General features: G+C 49.3%; 1 protein-coding gene across 13 annotated transcripts in view; it reads right to left on the bottom strand.

Annotated features, from left to right (window-relative positions):
• The window catches only part of DLG2 (discs large MAGUK scaffold protein 2), an 895,737-nt gene that overhangs the window by 251,973 nt on the left and 628,754 nt on the right, over window positions 1-15,010 (bottom strand). For all 13 annotated transcript variants that reach the window (XR_014469831.1, XR_014469832.1, XM_083170304.1 and 10 more), the window contains one exon: window positions 6,351-6,506. Coding sequence is in view for 11 of the 13 variants with exons in the window: in XM_083170304.1 (XP_083026430.1) it covers window positions 6,351-6,506 (156 nt within the window). In the remaining 2 variants the exon portion in view is untranslated. The remainder of the gene's footprint in view (window positions 1-6,350; window positions 6,507-15,010) is intronic.

The raw sequence follows: 15,010 nt of genomic DNA, 5'->3' as shown, positions 1-15,010 counted from the left end.
TGGGGGACCCTGCTCCTCCCACTATATAACTCTCAGTCTGTGGCTTCCTGCTGCCCCCATTGCGCTCCTCACACCATCAGAATCATCTTTATTGGCCAGGTATACTTGCGTATACTAGGAACTTGATTTGTATTGATGTGCAACAGCCATTTAGGTAACAGTTAAACAGTGACAGTACAGATATACATACAGGTATATGCTCGATGTGCCCTGGGGATTGTAGATGCAGGGAAGCCAGATCCTAGGCAGCCATTTATGGCACCATCTTGATCGTACTGCTCAAAGGCAGCAGAAAAATAATAATTTTATTTATATAGCACTTTTCTTTCATAGCTGGCACACCCTGCCAGCTCGTTGCTGGCAGGGTGTGCAACCAGTGATGGACAGCCTACCTGGTACAAATCATCTCTTATATATTTGGCTACATCTGTCAATCAAAGTGTGTGAATATGTCTGTAACGCTGGGTGTAGCCTCTGACTTATATGACTGAGAACCAGCCCAGTGAGCCCACAGTGCCAGACACCCTCTGCCTCCCCATTAGGGATGCCAATCCCGGGGCATTTTTTCAATCCCGGGATCCGGGATTGAAAAATGCTCAATCCCGGGATTCCCGGGATCCCGGGATTGGCATCCCCACCAAAAAAAAATAATTTTTAGCATACCCCGGCCGACCCGCACATCTACTTACATTAGGGTGCGGGCGGGCGGCCGGGAGTGGGTTTGGAGGTGCACGGTGCCTCCCGGCAAGTGCACCTCCATAGAAGACAGCAGGCGGGCGGAGGCAAGCAGGCGGGCGGGCGGAGAAGAGGCGGGCAGGCAGGCGGAGTCAGGCCGGCGTGCTGGCGGACGGCGGAGAAGAGGCGGGTAGGCGGTCACTGGTGACGTGTGGCCTGCGCAGCGTGACCTCTACTGTCACGCTACGCAGGCCGCACGCCGGGTCAGGTTACGGGAACAGCCGGGCAGCGTCTGAGCGAGTGCTCAGACGCTGCCCGGCATTAGACTGCGCATGCGCAGTCTAATCCCGAAATCCCGGGATTGGATTCTCCAATCCCGGGATTGAAATCCCGGACTTTTTTAGGCCAAATCCCGGGATCCCGCCGATCCCGGGATTGGCCACACTACTCCCCATGTTGCCCAGCAAAGACACAGCTACTCCACAGCCACCAGGTGAGCGCCCCCCCCCCCCTGCGACCCCCCCTCCCGCGATTTGCGGGCCCCCCCCCCACCCTGTGACCCCCCTCCCACGATTCGTGGCAACCCCCGCCCCAGCGCCCCCCCCCCATTCCGTGATTCGCAGCAACACCCGCCCCCGCGACCCCCCCTCCCGCGATTCGCTGCAACCCCCCGCGCCCCCACTGCGATTCGCGGCACCCACCCCCGCACCTCCCCTCCCGCAATTCCCGGCACCACCCGCGACCCCCCCTCCCGCGATTAAAAGGCACATGCAAAACACTGACATGGCTATGGTCGACAATGAAAAAGGTTGACATGAGTTTTTGAAGATTTCTTTACATTTTTTTTTATGTTTTCATATTCATTCTCATGTGTTGACACACTTATGTCAACATTTACATGTGTTGATCTTTCTATGTTGATTTTTTCTTGTGGCGATTTGCGGCAAACCCCCCCCCCCCCCCGCGCCCCCCTCCCGCGAATCGCGGCACACCCCCGCGACCCCCCCTCCTGTGATTCGCGGCACCCTCCCCACCACCCCGTGACCCCCCCCTTCCGCGATTCACGGCAAACCCCGCCCCCGCGCCCCACCCCTCCCGCAATTCGTGGCAACCCCCCGCGCCCCCCTCCCGCAATTCACGGCACACCCACCCCCCGCGACCCCCCCTCCCGCGATTCGCTGCACCCCCCGCAACCCCCCCTCCCGTGATTCGCGGGAGGGGGGGTTGCGGGGGTGCAGTAAATCGCGGGAGTTTTTGAAGATTTCTTTAAAAAAAAAAACCCTCCCGCGATTTGCGGCAACCACCCACCCTCCCAACCCCCCCTCCCGCGATTCGCTGCACTGTACTGTATACCACTTATTATTCCTCTCTTGTACTGTACTGTACACCACTTATTATTCCTCTCCTGTACTGTACTGCACACCACTTATTATTCCTCTCTTGTACTGTACTGTATGCCACTTATTATTCCTCTCTTGTACTGTACTGTACGCCACTTATTATTCCTCTCTTGTACTGTACTGTATGCCACTTATTATTCCTCTCTTGTACTGTACTGTATACCACTTATTATTCCTCTCTTGTACTGTACTGTATACCACTTATTATTCCTCTCTTGTACTGTACTGTATGCCACTTATTATTCCTCTCTTGTACTGTACTGTATACCACTTATTCCTCTCTTGAACTGTACTGTATACCACTTATTCCTCTCTTGTACTGTATACTATTTATTCCTCTCTTGGACTGTACACCACTTATTCCTCTCTTGTATACCACTTATTCCTACTGTATACCACTTATTATTCCTCTCTTGTACTGCACTATATGCCACTAATTATTCCTCTCTTGTACTGTACTGAATACCACTTATTCCTCTCTTGTACTGTACTGTACACCACTTATTATTCCTCTCCTGTACTGCACACCACTTATTATTCCTCTCTTGTACTGTACTGTATGCCACTTATTATTCCTCTCTTGTACTGTACTGTATGCCACTTATTATTCCTCTCTTGTACTGTACTGTATACCACTTATTATTCCTCTCTTGTACTGTACTGTATACCACTTATTATTCCTCTTTTGTACTGTACTGTATGCCACTTATTATTCCTCTCTTGTACTGTACTGTATACCACTTATTCCTCTCTTGAACTGTACTGTATACCACTTATTCCTCTCTTGTACTGTATACTATTTATTCCTCTCTTGGACTGTACACCACTTATTCCTCTCTTGTATACCACTTATTCCTACTGTACTGTATACCACTTATTATTCCTCTCTTGTACTGCACTATGTGCCACTAATTATTCCTCTATTGTACTGTACTGAATACCACTTATTCCTCTCTTGTACTGTACTGTACACCACTTATTCCTCTCTTGTACTGTACACTACTTATTCCTCTCTTGTACTGTACTGTATACCATTTATTCCGCTCTTGTACTGTACTGTGTACCACTTATTCTTCTCTTGTACTGTACTGTATGCCACTTATTCCTCTCTTGTACTGTACTGTACGCCACTTATTCCTCTCAGGTACTTTACTGTATACCACTTATTGTTCCTCTCTTGTACTGTACTATGTGCCACTTATTCCTCTCTTGCAATGTACTGTACACCACTTATTTCTCTCTTGTACTGTATACCACCTATTCCTCTCTTGTACTGTACTGTATGCCACTTATTCCTCTCTTGTACTGTACTGTATACCACTTATTCTTCTCTTGTACTGTACTGTATGCCACTTATTCCTCTCTTGTACTGTACTGTATACCACTTATTCTTATTCTTCTCTTGTACTGTACTTTATGCCACTTATTCCTCTCTTGTAATGTACTGTACACCACTTACTCATCTCTTGTACTGTACTGTATACCACTTATTCCTCTCTTGTACTGTACACCAATAATTCCTATTTTACACAGAAAAGCAAATTACCGAGTTAAACATTTCTACCTGGTAATTTGTCCTTTTCCTTGTGTGAAGGGGTCAACCCGGGACAAAATTCCCGGGTCTTCGACCCAGGTATTAGCCCGGGAATTTTTACCAGGGTCAACCCTTCCACACAGAAGAAATAACCATGTTAATCAGCAAATTACTGGGTAGAAATGCTTGACCCTATAACTTGCTTTTCTGTGTGAAAGGGGGGTCAGGCTGTCACCTGCAAAACAACCTGGCACTTAAATGCAGAGTAACAGATGGGATTTAGGGGCTATCCAGGGGTTCCCAAACTTTTTTTGAATCACGGCGCATGGAGTATAACAATTTTTTTCATGGCACCCCAAGTCCAAAAGTTTTTCATTGAGAAATTTTGAAAATAATATTAAATGAAGTAAATTGTGTTGATATGACGTTCTTGGGGTCAGTTATGTGGTGGTGGTGGGGGGGGGATTTGCTTCTGTTTGTCCACATATATTATGATTGGAAACCACAAGCTCATGATTTGTCTATTACATTGTAGTGAAAAACACCATGTCGACCTTGCCCAAGTCGACATCATGCTTGTGTCGACCTAATGACCTGTCGACCTAGACCCATATCGACCTTTCAGCATGACGACCTAATGGTATCGACCATCTTGCTGTAAACCTAATGACCATATCCCATCCTGTGTTAGAGAACCAATTCTAGAATATAAAAACAAGGCATTGCATTCTCATATATCAACACTAGATGGCGGCAGAAGTCTTTGCTAATATTCACCGCAATCTGTTCCTTTGTGGAGGTCGAATAAGACAGATAACAGATCGTTGTAAAGAGCCTTTTATTGTCAGTTTGTGTTGCCAAATGTAACTTCCGATATAGTGCCAGGCTGAGCAGTTATTCTGTGATTGGTCCTGTGCGTATACTACTGCTTGCAGGACTAACTGCAGGTCAGGACAGCGGGAGATACACAAGGATAAAGACTCTGAACAATACTGTGCGATGAGTCATGAAGGGTCAGCAGCAATAATACAGTATGTTGTCTGACTACAAACTCAGATCCACAGGGTGAACAAACCCCAGCTAAGACACATTTATAGACAGGCGGTATTACATATACTAGGTGATTCATCGCGCCCTATGGGCGCTCTTCACACCGTCGTAAAGGGGCTGCGCCCCCTTAATTTGTAAATGTTTGTATTGTGAGAAATATGTTTAGAATTGTATGAAAGATGCCTGTATTGCAACTTGAGTTATAGGTGAAATGTGTTAAATAGAGAGCATATGATGTGGAAGGGGGGGGTGCATTGTTTTGTTTAATTAAAAAGCGGTTACAGAGAAAGATGTACATTGATAGTGTGGATGGTACAGTGACATTTGTGGGTGTGGGGCTGTGTGTGCGTGTTGTTTAGGTGTGTGTGTGTGTGTGTGCAATAGTATAATAGGGTGTTTTTGAGTCAGCGGCTCCCCACTGGCAGAGGTCACGACACAGGAAAACAGGAGGCTGGGTAGTGATAGGGGTGTGTGGGCATAAGGGGGACTAAAGAGGAGGGTGGGAGATACTGTGCTGCTTCTGCCAGTGGGTGAGGGTCCAGCGTGGCAGCACAGGAGTACAGGATGGTGGCCCTGAGTCAGTGTCTCCTCCTACTGGGTGGGAGTTAGGGTGCATGAGAGCAGGAGGCTGGGCTATGAGGCATGAGAGGGGCATGTGGGCAAAACAGCGTCAGCGACTCCCCAGTGGTGGAAGTTACGGTTCAGGAGAGCAGGAAGCTGGGTAGTGATAGGGGTGTGTGAGTATATGGGGGACTAAAGAGGGGCTTAGGGGTGCCGTGAATTGCGGGAGGGGCACGGGGGGTGCCGTGAATCAAGGGAGGGAGGGGGTGCAGGTGTCCGCAAATCACGGCAGAGGGCGGGGGTCCGCAAAGCGTGGGAGGGGGCGTGAATCGCGCGAGTGGGGGTTGCGAATTGCGGGAGGGGGGGTGCGTGGGGGTGACGTGAATCGTGGGAGGGGGACGTGAATCGCGGGAGGGGGGGTGCGGGGGGGTTCCGTGAATTGCGGGAGGGGGGGGGGCACGGGGCGCGATGAATCACCTAGTTGGTTATATATTCTTGTAGAAGGATGGTAGGATGTTGCTGTCATTCAGAATGCATTTACATAAACAGTAATAGTAGCAGTAAAAGGTCTGACTTAAAACACCTACAGTAAAACAGAACAGGTGTTATATATTATACAAAGAATTGGTTGATGATGTGTAGGTTGACGTGCACATAGTTGTCACTGGAAAAAAATCGCCACAAGAAAAAATCAACACAGAAAGGTCAACACATATAAATGTTGACATAAGTGTGGCACCTCATTGGTGTCACCTGTGGGGAGCTGGGAAATTGATAAGAAAGGTGTCACCACAGGTGATGGCAATCCTACATTACCAGGGAAGTCCAGGACCAGAGCATTTCTCCCTCATGGAGAGGGTCAGGTAGCCAACCCTGGGATAGTTTCTCATTGTCGCAAGGGGCTTTGTTGTGCTCGCCATGCTGTCTCAGTCCGGTCAGTTGGGATCCCAACGTCGGGCTAATGACTGTCGGGATCCTATCTGTCGGAACCCTATACCACACCCACTTTAAATGCGTGTTGATCTGTCCTCTCCGGCTCCCCCTGCAGTCTTTGGTCGGTGCTGCAGCACAGGAGCTGTAGTCACAGCTGGTCCTAAGCAGTGGGCGGGGCACAGGGTTATGTATCTTACCTGGAAATTTCCAGCTCAGGAAGCAGGCCTCCATGGAAGTGAGGATACGGAGAGGTCAGGAGGAAGCTCTTGTCACATTCTACTGGGGAGTAATGCCGGGGAGAGGAAGGACGGTCACTCATTTTATTAACAGTGCTGTATACGGGCTCGGAAGACCTGTGGGAAGATTGAGAAGGAAAAACAAAATTAACTAAAACAACCGAGAAATAATAAATGCATTACACATCCTTAGCAATAGAGATAACTATACATTTTCTAGGAACATACAGTATGTAAGCAAACGTTACCAACTCCTGCCAGCACATCCCTGGTATAATGTATGCTGAGGCACTGCCTCCCCTGACTGCACGCCCCTGGTATAATGTGTGCAGAGGCACTGCCTCCCCTGACTGCATGCCCCTGGTATAATGTGTGCAGAGGCACTGCCTCCCCTGACTGCACGTCCCAGGTATAATGTGTGCAGAGGCACTGCCTCCCCTGACTGCATGTCACTGGTATAATGTGTGCAGAGGCACTGCCTCCCCTGACTGCTTGTCCCTGGTAAATTGTATGCAGAGGCACTGCCTCTCCTGCCTGCATGTCCCTGCATTACACCAGGGACATGCAGGCAGGGGAGACAGTGCCTCCGCATACATTACACCTGGGACATGCAGTCGGGGGGGGCAGTTCCTCTGCCTACAGGTACATTATTCCTGGGATGTGCAGTCAGGGGAGGCAGTGCCTCTGCATACATTATACCAGGGACGTGCAGGCAGGGGAAACACTGCCTCTGCATACAGGTACATTATACCTAGGACGTGCAGTCAGGGGAGGCAGTGCTTCTGCATACAGGTACATTATACCAGGGACGTGAAGGCAGGGGAAGCACTGCCTCTGCATACAGGTACATTATACCTAAGACGTGCAGTCAGGGGAGGCAGTGCCTCTGCATACATTATACCTGGGACTTGCAGTCAGGGGAAGCAGTGCCTCTGCATGCATTATACCTGGGACTTGCAGTCAGGGGAGGCAGTGCCTCTGCAAACATTATACCAGGAATGTGCAGTCAGGGGAGGCAGTGCCTCCGCATACATTATACCAGGGACGTGCAGGCAGGGGAAGCACTGCCTCTGCATACAGGTACATTATACCAAGGACGTGCAGTCAGGGGAGGCAGTGCTTCTGCATACAGGTACATTATACCAGGGACGTGAAGGCAGGGGAAGCACTGCCTCTGCATACAGGTACATTATACCTAGGACGTGCTGTCAGGGGAGGCAATGCCTCTGCATACATTATACCTGGGACTTGCAGTCAGGGGAGGCAGTGCCTCTGCATACATTATACCTGGGACTTGCAGTCAGGGGAGGCAGTGCCTCTGCAAACATTATACCAGGGATGTGCAGTCAGGGGAGGCAGTGCCTCTGCACACATTATACCAGGGACGTGCAGTCAGGGGAGGCAGTGCCTCTGCAAACATTATACCAGGGATGTGCAGTCAGGGGAGGCAGTGCCTCTGCACACATTATACCTGGGACGTGCAGTCAGGGGAGGCAGTGCCTCTGCATACAGTATACCTGGGACGTGCAGGCAGGGGAGGCAGTGCCTCTGCATACAGTATACCTGGGACGTGCAGGCAGGGGAGGCAGTGCCTCTGCACACATTATACCAGGGACGTGCAGGCAGGGGAGGCAGTGCCTCTGCAAACATTATACCAGGGATGTGCAGTCAGGGGAGGCAGTGCCTCTGCATACATTATACCAGGGACGTGCAGGCAGGGGAGGCAGTGCCTCTGCATACATTATACCAGGGACGTGCAGGCAGGGGAGGCAGTGCCTCTGCATACAGTATACCTGGGACGTGCAGTTGGCAGCATAGCACATTGTAAAATAGTATTACAATATATAATACACAGACTGTCAGTATACTGAATGAAGGAGTCAACTGGACGTCTCATATAAATGTATCATTGTGTGGTTGGCACAAGCTATAAGCAGTCATCATTACACATGGACCTGCACATACATGTAGGCGGTATGGTCTGCAGCCGCTAGCTCAGGATATCTGGAGGAAAGGCTCTGCTTCTGGATAATGGACATCGTCTCCTCATATAGTATATATAGGGGCTCATCCTGATTATCCCTCCATTATAGCTCTCGCCCTACCAGAGTAAGATCCCGCCCTGTGCATGTTTGCCATTAGCTGCAAATCGGTTCTTGTTTCCTAGCACGGCGCCCAATATTTCCATCTTATGGCATCTTGTGCCATCGCATCACATCGCATCACATCGCATCACATCGCATGCCATACAGCCGCATGCCATGCGATATGATTTTTCATTGTATAAGCAGCCTAATGGGTGCTTACAATGTTAAATGCACCCCCACGCCACCCCCCCACTATAAACGCGAACCCGAAGCATGGCGAGCGCAGCGAGCCCACGAGGGGCGGCGGTACACGTCCTCCGACCTTTTCATACCCCCACTATCCACGTCGGTGTGGAGTTGACTTTATATAGCGTGCCGAGCGCAGCGAGCCCCGCGAGGGGACGCGTATTACTTTACATGTATTCCGCGGCCCCTCGCGGGGCTCAGTGGCTCCCTGCGCTCGCCACACTATCTAAAATCAAGTCCACACTGACGTGGATAGTGGGGGTATGAAAAGGTCTGAGGACGCGTACCGCCGCCGCTCGCCACGCTTCGGGTTGGCGGTGATAGTGAGGGGGGGGGGGGGGGGCATTTAACAGTGTGAGGACCCATCAGGGTGGTTGTACAATAAAAAATCGTATACCATCGCATTGTATGCCATTGTATGGCATACGATGCGATATGATTTTTTATAGTACAATATCGTGTCGCATCGCATCGTATACCATATTTAGTCTTATGGTATACGATGCGATGGGCGCCGTGCTAGGAAACAAGTACCTGCAAATCCATTCACTAATGATGTCCCAGTGTGTGCAGCCTGTGCGTAGCCCAGGACTTACTCAGCGGCTGTGATAGAATAAAGCTAATTGGGGGCGGAGCTGATGTCACATGACTTCCCCTCACACACCTGGGCACGCCCCTCACCATGTAATGATTCCCCAGTGTGTGCAGCCTGTGCGTAGCCCAGGACTTACTCAGCGGCTGTGATAGAATAAAGCTAATTGGGGGCGGAGCTGATGTCACATGACTTCCCCTCACACACCTGGGCACACCCCTCACCATGTAATGATTCCCCAGTGTGTGCAGTCTGTGCGTAGCCCAGGACTTACTCAGTGGCTGTGATAGAATCAGGCTGATCGGTGGCGGAGCTGATGTCACATGACTTCCCCTCACACACCTGGCCACGCCCCTCACCCTGTAATGATTCCCCAGTGTGTGCAGTCTGTGCGTAGCCCAGGACTTACTCGGCGGCTGCAGTCGGGTCGTTGTTGTGGTCACACCCCTAAACACCTGGCCACACCTGGAACTTCCCTGACACTACCAGGAAGCATCCGGTTACCACCCCCGAACGTTGGCTTCCTGTCAATCACCTTGCGTACTGCCAGCGAGTAAAGAAAGTAGCAGGATTTTATCGCAGGACGGCCTCGAGCATGGATATTACAGGCCATACGCATGTGCAGTCTATCAATAATGGCCCGACCTGGGAATTTGCAGCCGTGCAATCAGGTCTGAATCAGGCCCTTAGGGCTAACGGTCAGAGCTCTCTCTCTATATGACACTAATTTTCGCTGTGAGCACCATATAGGGGAGATCGTTCATTTAGATTTACTGAATCAGGGTTTTCTCTTAATTATCCCCCGTATAATGTACTTCACAAAAAGGGTCACAGTTTAAGGTGGCATTCCGCGATTCAAGGGGGTGTGGCCTCCCGATATGCCCCCGGATATTGTACACAGACTTAACATACATTGCTGCCCCTCAACACGCCCCCGCCGAGATGCTAGTACATATGCGGCTAGCATCGTGGTGCGGTGATAGAGGCCCCCAACGTGATGCCTGTGATGTGGTGTGCGGGGGTCTCCGTCACCTCCTGGGCTCTGCGGCGGTCCCTGGTGTTTCCTCCTCCCCCCTGCAGATGGAAGGACATCCCCGTCTGTGACATGCTGCTGGGGGCAGAGCAGCAGCACAGGGAGGGGGATCCACATCTGCAGCGTGCAACGGGTGGCGATAGATGCCCATAGGTGGCGATACCCTGCGAAGTCGGGGCGGCCTGATCTTAGTACATTAGAAAATGCGGTAAAACCCCCAAAAACTGGGTTTTTACTGCATTTTCCCCTTAGTACGTGCCGCCCTTTGGCCCTTATTCAGATCTGATCGCAGTACAAAATTGTTCTCAAAATGGGCAAAACCATGTGCACTGCAGGTGGGGTAGATGTAACATGTGCAGAGAGTTAGATTTGTGTGAGTTATGTTGTCTCTGTGAAGGGTAAATACTGGCTGCATTATTTTTATACTGCAATTTAGATTTCAGTTTCAACACACCGCACACAAATCTAACTCTCTGCACATGTTACATCTGCCCCGCCTGCAGTGCAGCATGGTTTTGCCCATTTTGAGAATACATTTGTACTGCGATCAGATCTGAATAATAATTTGTGATTCCGGCTGATACGCAGCATGTATTTTAAATACCACCCGCAGAAATGTCCGCCCCCCCCCCTCCATTCGCAGCCTATGAGGCCAAACCCACATCATTCGATGGTCACCGACCATCGAATGATGTGGAAGGTTCACGCAAAACTGAGACACTCTCAGGTGTCTTAGCTTTGCGTGTTCTGGAGGTGAACATGGCAGGAAGCTGACATCCGGTGATGACATCACTGGGTCATTACCATGGGAACGTCCAGCATTGTCATTGGAGCGCCCTTGAAACGATGGGCGTTCCCATGGCCGTATCCCCCGGCTCCGCCTCCCCACACCTCCCGCCCGGTGAACACTCTGCTCACCTTGGCTACTCACGCACAGCGCTTGTGCTTGTGCAGAAATGTGTATGCGCAGTTGTATAACATTGCGAACCCATGCAAATTTCCACGGGTGCGCATTGACCAGAATAAGGTCCATTATGCTCATGTTCAGCTGCCCGTTGCGAATAGCTTCGGCGACTTGCATAGTCACCGAGCCATGCGCAAGGATCGGGGGGGACTAAGGGTGGGCAGTGGAAGGGGCGAGGCATTCCCATTGGTACGCTGACAGGCTGATGCATGCTGGGGGAGGGCAGCTGATGGCGCAGGATGTCAGCCACCAACCCCATCTTTGTCCCAGAGGCCATAAAATAACGGCATACGATTGATGAGTTGACCTCAAGATGGTCGACAGTCATTAACTCCGTTGGGTCGACATACTGGAAGGCTGACAGGTGTCTAAGTCGACATGGCACAAGGTCGACAGGCGTCTAGGTTGACATGGGACAAGGTCGACAGGTCATTAGGTCGACACACGCATTAGGTCGACAGTGTCTAGGTTGACAGTCAAAATGTCGACATGGGGTTTTTCACAGTTTTTTGACCCGACATGTGCCGACAGGCGGTATTTCATGCCCTACCATCCACTAGGGTGGTGGGAGAATAATATAGTGTGCCGAGCGTAGCGAGTCACCGCGCTCGAAGCATGGCGCACTTAAAACTGTGTCCATGTCGACTGTGTCGATATTCCGGTCAAAAAACAGTGAAAAACCACATGTCGACCTTTTGACTGTTGACCTAACCCATGTTGACCTAACGGTTGTGTCCACCTAGACACCTGTCAACCTTGTCCCATGTCGACCATGTGCCATGTCGACTTTCCAGTATGTCGACCCAACGGTGTGGACCTGATGACTGTCGACCAACATTTGGTCGACCCAATGATATCCTTCCAAAATAACAGTCAGTTTCCACTGCAGAGACTTGCGAGGGGTTGTGTTTTCCTCACACATCCCCTCGGATGTTGAAAAGGGGACTCATCGGCAGCAAGGGGGCAATCGCTGGTACGTGTGGTGGGCAGCATCTCTGGTGTTTGGTAAGCTGAGATCCTCGCAGCTTACCGAGGCCAACCAGAATCACCCCCTTTATTCTAACCGATTTCTGTATGACAAATGTGCAAATCTCCACGCATTCGGCAGCCTCAACGTTTTCCCAATTCTTGGTTGAGCGCAGACCCGGGAGAGGTAGGTTTATTAAATGGGTGCAGGGTGTGCTCAGTGGCCCCCAGGACCCCGTGTGTTCCACACACTATACACCCATTATAGACGTACCATTATTTATTCTGTACAAAACTATATACAGTATGTGCTGCATCCCCCATGTCCACATCTTCCCAGCAAACAGAAATCCTCGTCATCGTGACACTTATCGGTCTTACTGTGCAGACGTCCTGAAGCCACTGACATAATGTAGATATCTACAGGCGGAAACTGTTATTTAAAGGGCATGAAAGGTTTTTATCTCTCTAGAATTGAGCGGAGAGTGCAGGAGCCCATCTCCAGCGGCGGCTATTGATCAGGATGACATCTGTTTTATCAACAGTGGATAAAATAAACGATTCGAGCGGTTCTCGAAGTCATTTTCAGCCCCGACACATCTTCAGTATTGACCGCTTCAGAGAAATGGCTGTAAACACTTAAAAATAGGTCTAATGTAAGATCGGTCCGTGGGGCACTCAGAGAAGAAATGTCATTTGGTGATACATGTACAGAATCCACAATGAGGAAAAACCGCATATCGTTAAATCTCAACATTTTCCGGGGATAATCCCTTCTCCCCCATAGAAGTCTCCTTGAAATAAGTTGCGATTACATGAGTACATGGTACAACTATCAATAGATGCGCGCTCACATGCACTAGTAGCAAATGCGCCAGGTTTACGTCCGGTATAAGGGGAAGCCAAAACACTTCTTTGTGTGTAAAGTTTACAGAGATAAAGTATCAACCAACCTGCTCCTAACTGTCATTTTTCAAACACAGCCTGTAGCATGGTAGCTAGGCGCTAAGTGGCTGGTACTTTATCACTTTACACTTTATCTCTATCCAAGGCTTAATACATAGGACCTCTCCAGTCTCCCAAGCCTAACCCCCTCCATATCTCCAGCTCCTTCGATAACCAGTTATTCTTCCCTCTCCCTCTATGTCCCCTTCCTCTCCCGTATCCCCTCTGGAATGTAAGTTTTCTCTCCCTCTGAAGATTCTTCTAATTACACTATGGGGGGTATGCAATCCTCCGCCACTATTTTTCCAACGAGGGAAATAGCGGCGGGGCCCTATTCAATGCTGTCTTTACCGACAACATCGAAGAGGGATCACTGTAAATGGACCAAGATCACGGCTGTCGGGAGGGATCGGCAGCTGTGATCCGGGATTGCCTACCCCCCTTAATATATACTTTATATATCAACTATCGTATACTACAACTTATGTCAAGCTACAGAATGACCCTTCTCAGGTCTTTAAGAAACAGATTGATCAGATCCTCCGCACAGGAGTGCACGAAGGACACATTTCTGAGTCTTGTAAAGAATATCTCACAGTAGAGCTTCCGATCAAACCTATTCTCTACACTATTCCAAAAGTGCACAAGCATGCGACCAGACCCCCAGGTAGGCCGATTATTTCGGCCAGAGGTTCATTATTCCAGCCAATATCGGTCTACCTGGATGGTTTCTTACAACCTGTTATTCAATCTATGTCTACTTTTCTGAAAGACACGACTTCTTTATTACAAGCCCTCACAGCATTGGGTCAACTACCTCCAAATTGTTTATTGGTGACCATTGATGTATGTAATTTATATACATGCATCCCCCATCAAGCCGGCCTAGAAGCGGTTCGCTACCTTCTCACCAACAATATCAAATACACAGGCCCTGATCTTAGTTTCTTTATGGAACTTTTGGAGTTAGTCTTAAGTAAGAATTATTTTTACTGTGACGGAGCGCATTATTTGCAGACGAAGGGCGTGGCGATGGGGTCGAATGTGGCCCCGTCGCTAGCCAACGCCTACATGTACGAAGTAGAAAAATACCTCTTTTTTCAGTGACATCTCTATTGCGGAAAAGATTTTGAGATATTTCCGCTATATTGATGATGTCCTGGTCCTCTGGCTCGGCACTGAATCTGAGATAAAGTTGATCATAGATATGCACAACCAAACAGACAGTCCGGTTAAATTTACTTATTCTGTCGAATCTACAACAATCAACTTTTTAGACGTTCAGATTTCCATTGATCATAACAACATTAGGACCTACAGACCGGAACAATTTTGTTCTGGCCAGCAGCGCACACCCCACTCACAGTAAGGTATCCCTACCATACAGTCAGTATTTAAGAATCCTAAGGATTGTGAGTGAAAAAGAGGAGGCGCTTAAGGAATTGTCTATATTGACAGACAAATTCATGGAACGGGGCTATAATCATAAAGATCTCATGCAACAACAGCAGAAGGCTCTGCTCAAAACTAGAGAGGAGCTGCTAGATTCAGTTAAAGACCCCAATAAAAAATCAGACAAATTTGTTTGGGTGAATTTATTCACCAGCGAATCCCATGAAAAAATTTAAAAAGTTAAAAAATTTTGGCCGATAGTCAGGTCTGATCCAGACCTTAACATGGGCAACAAGTCGTTGATGCCAGCGTTTAGGAAAGGGAAAAGTCTACGTGACCACCTGGTAAAAACAGACATTACCAACATGGGTAAAGCACCAGTTACCACCTTCCTTG

The sequence above is a fragment of the Crinia signifera genome, chromosome 2 (assembly GCF_055691185.1).
Source record: "Crinia signifera chromosome 2, ASM5569118v1, whole genome shotgun sequence".
NCBI classification, from domain to species: domain Eukaryota; kingdom Metazoa; phylum Chordata; class Amphibia; order Anura; family Myobatrachidae; genus Crinia; species Crinia signifera.
Note: the sequence above shows the minus strand (reverse complement) of the source record. Positions and strands in the feature narration are given on the sequence as shown.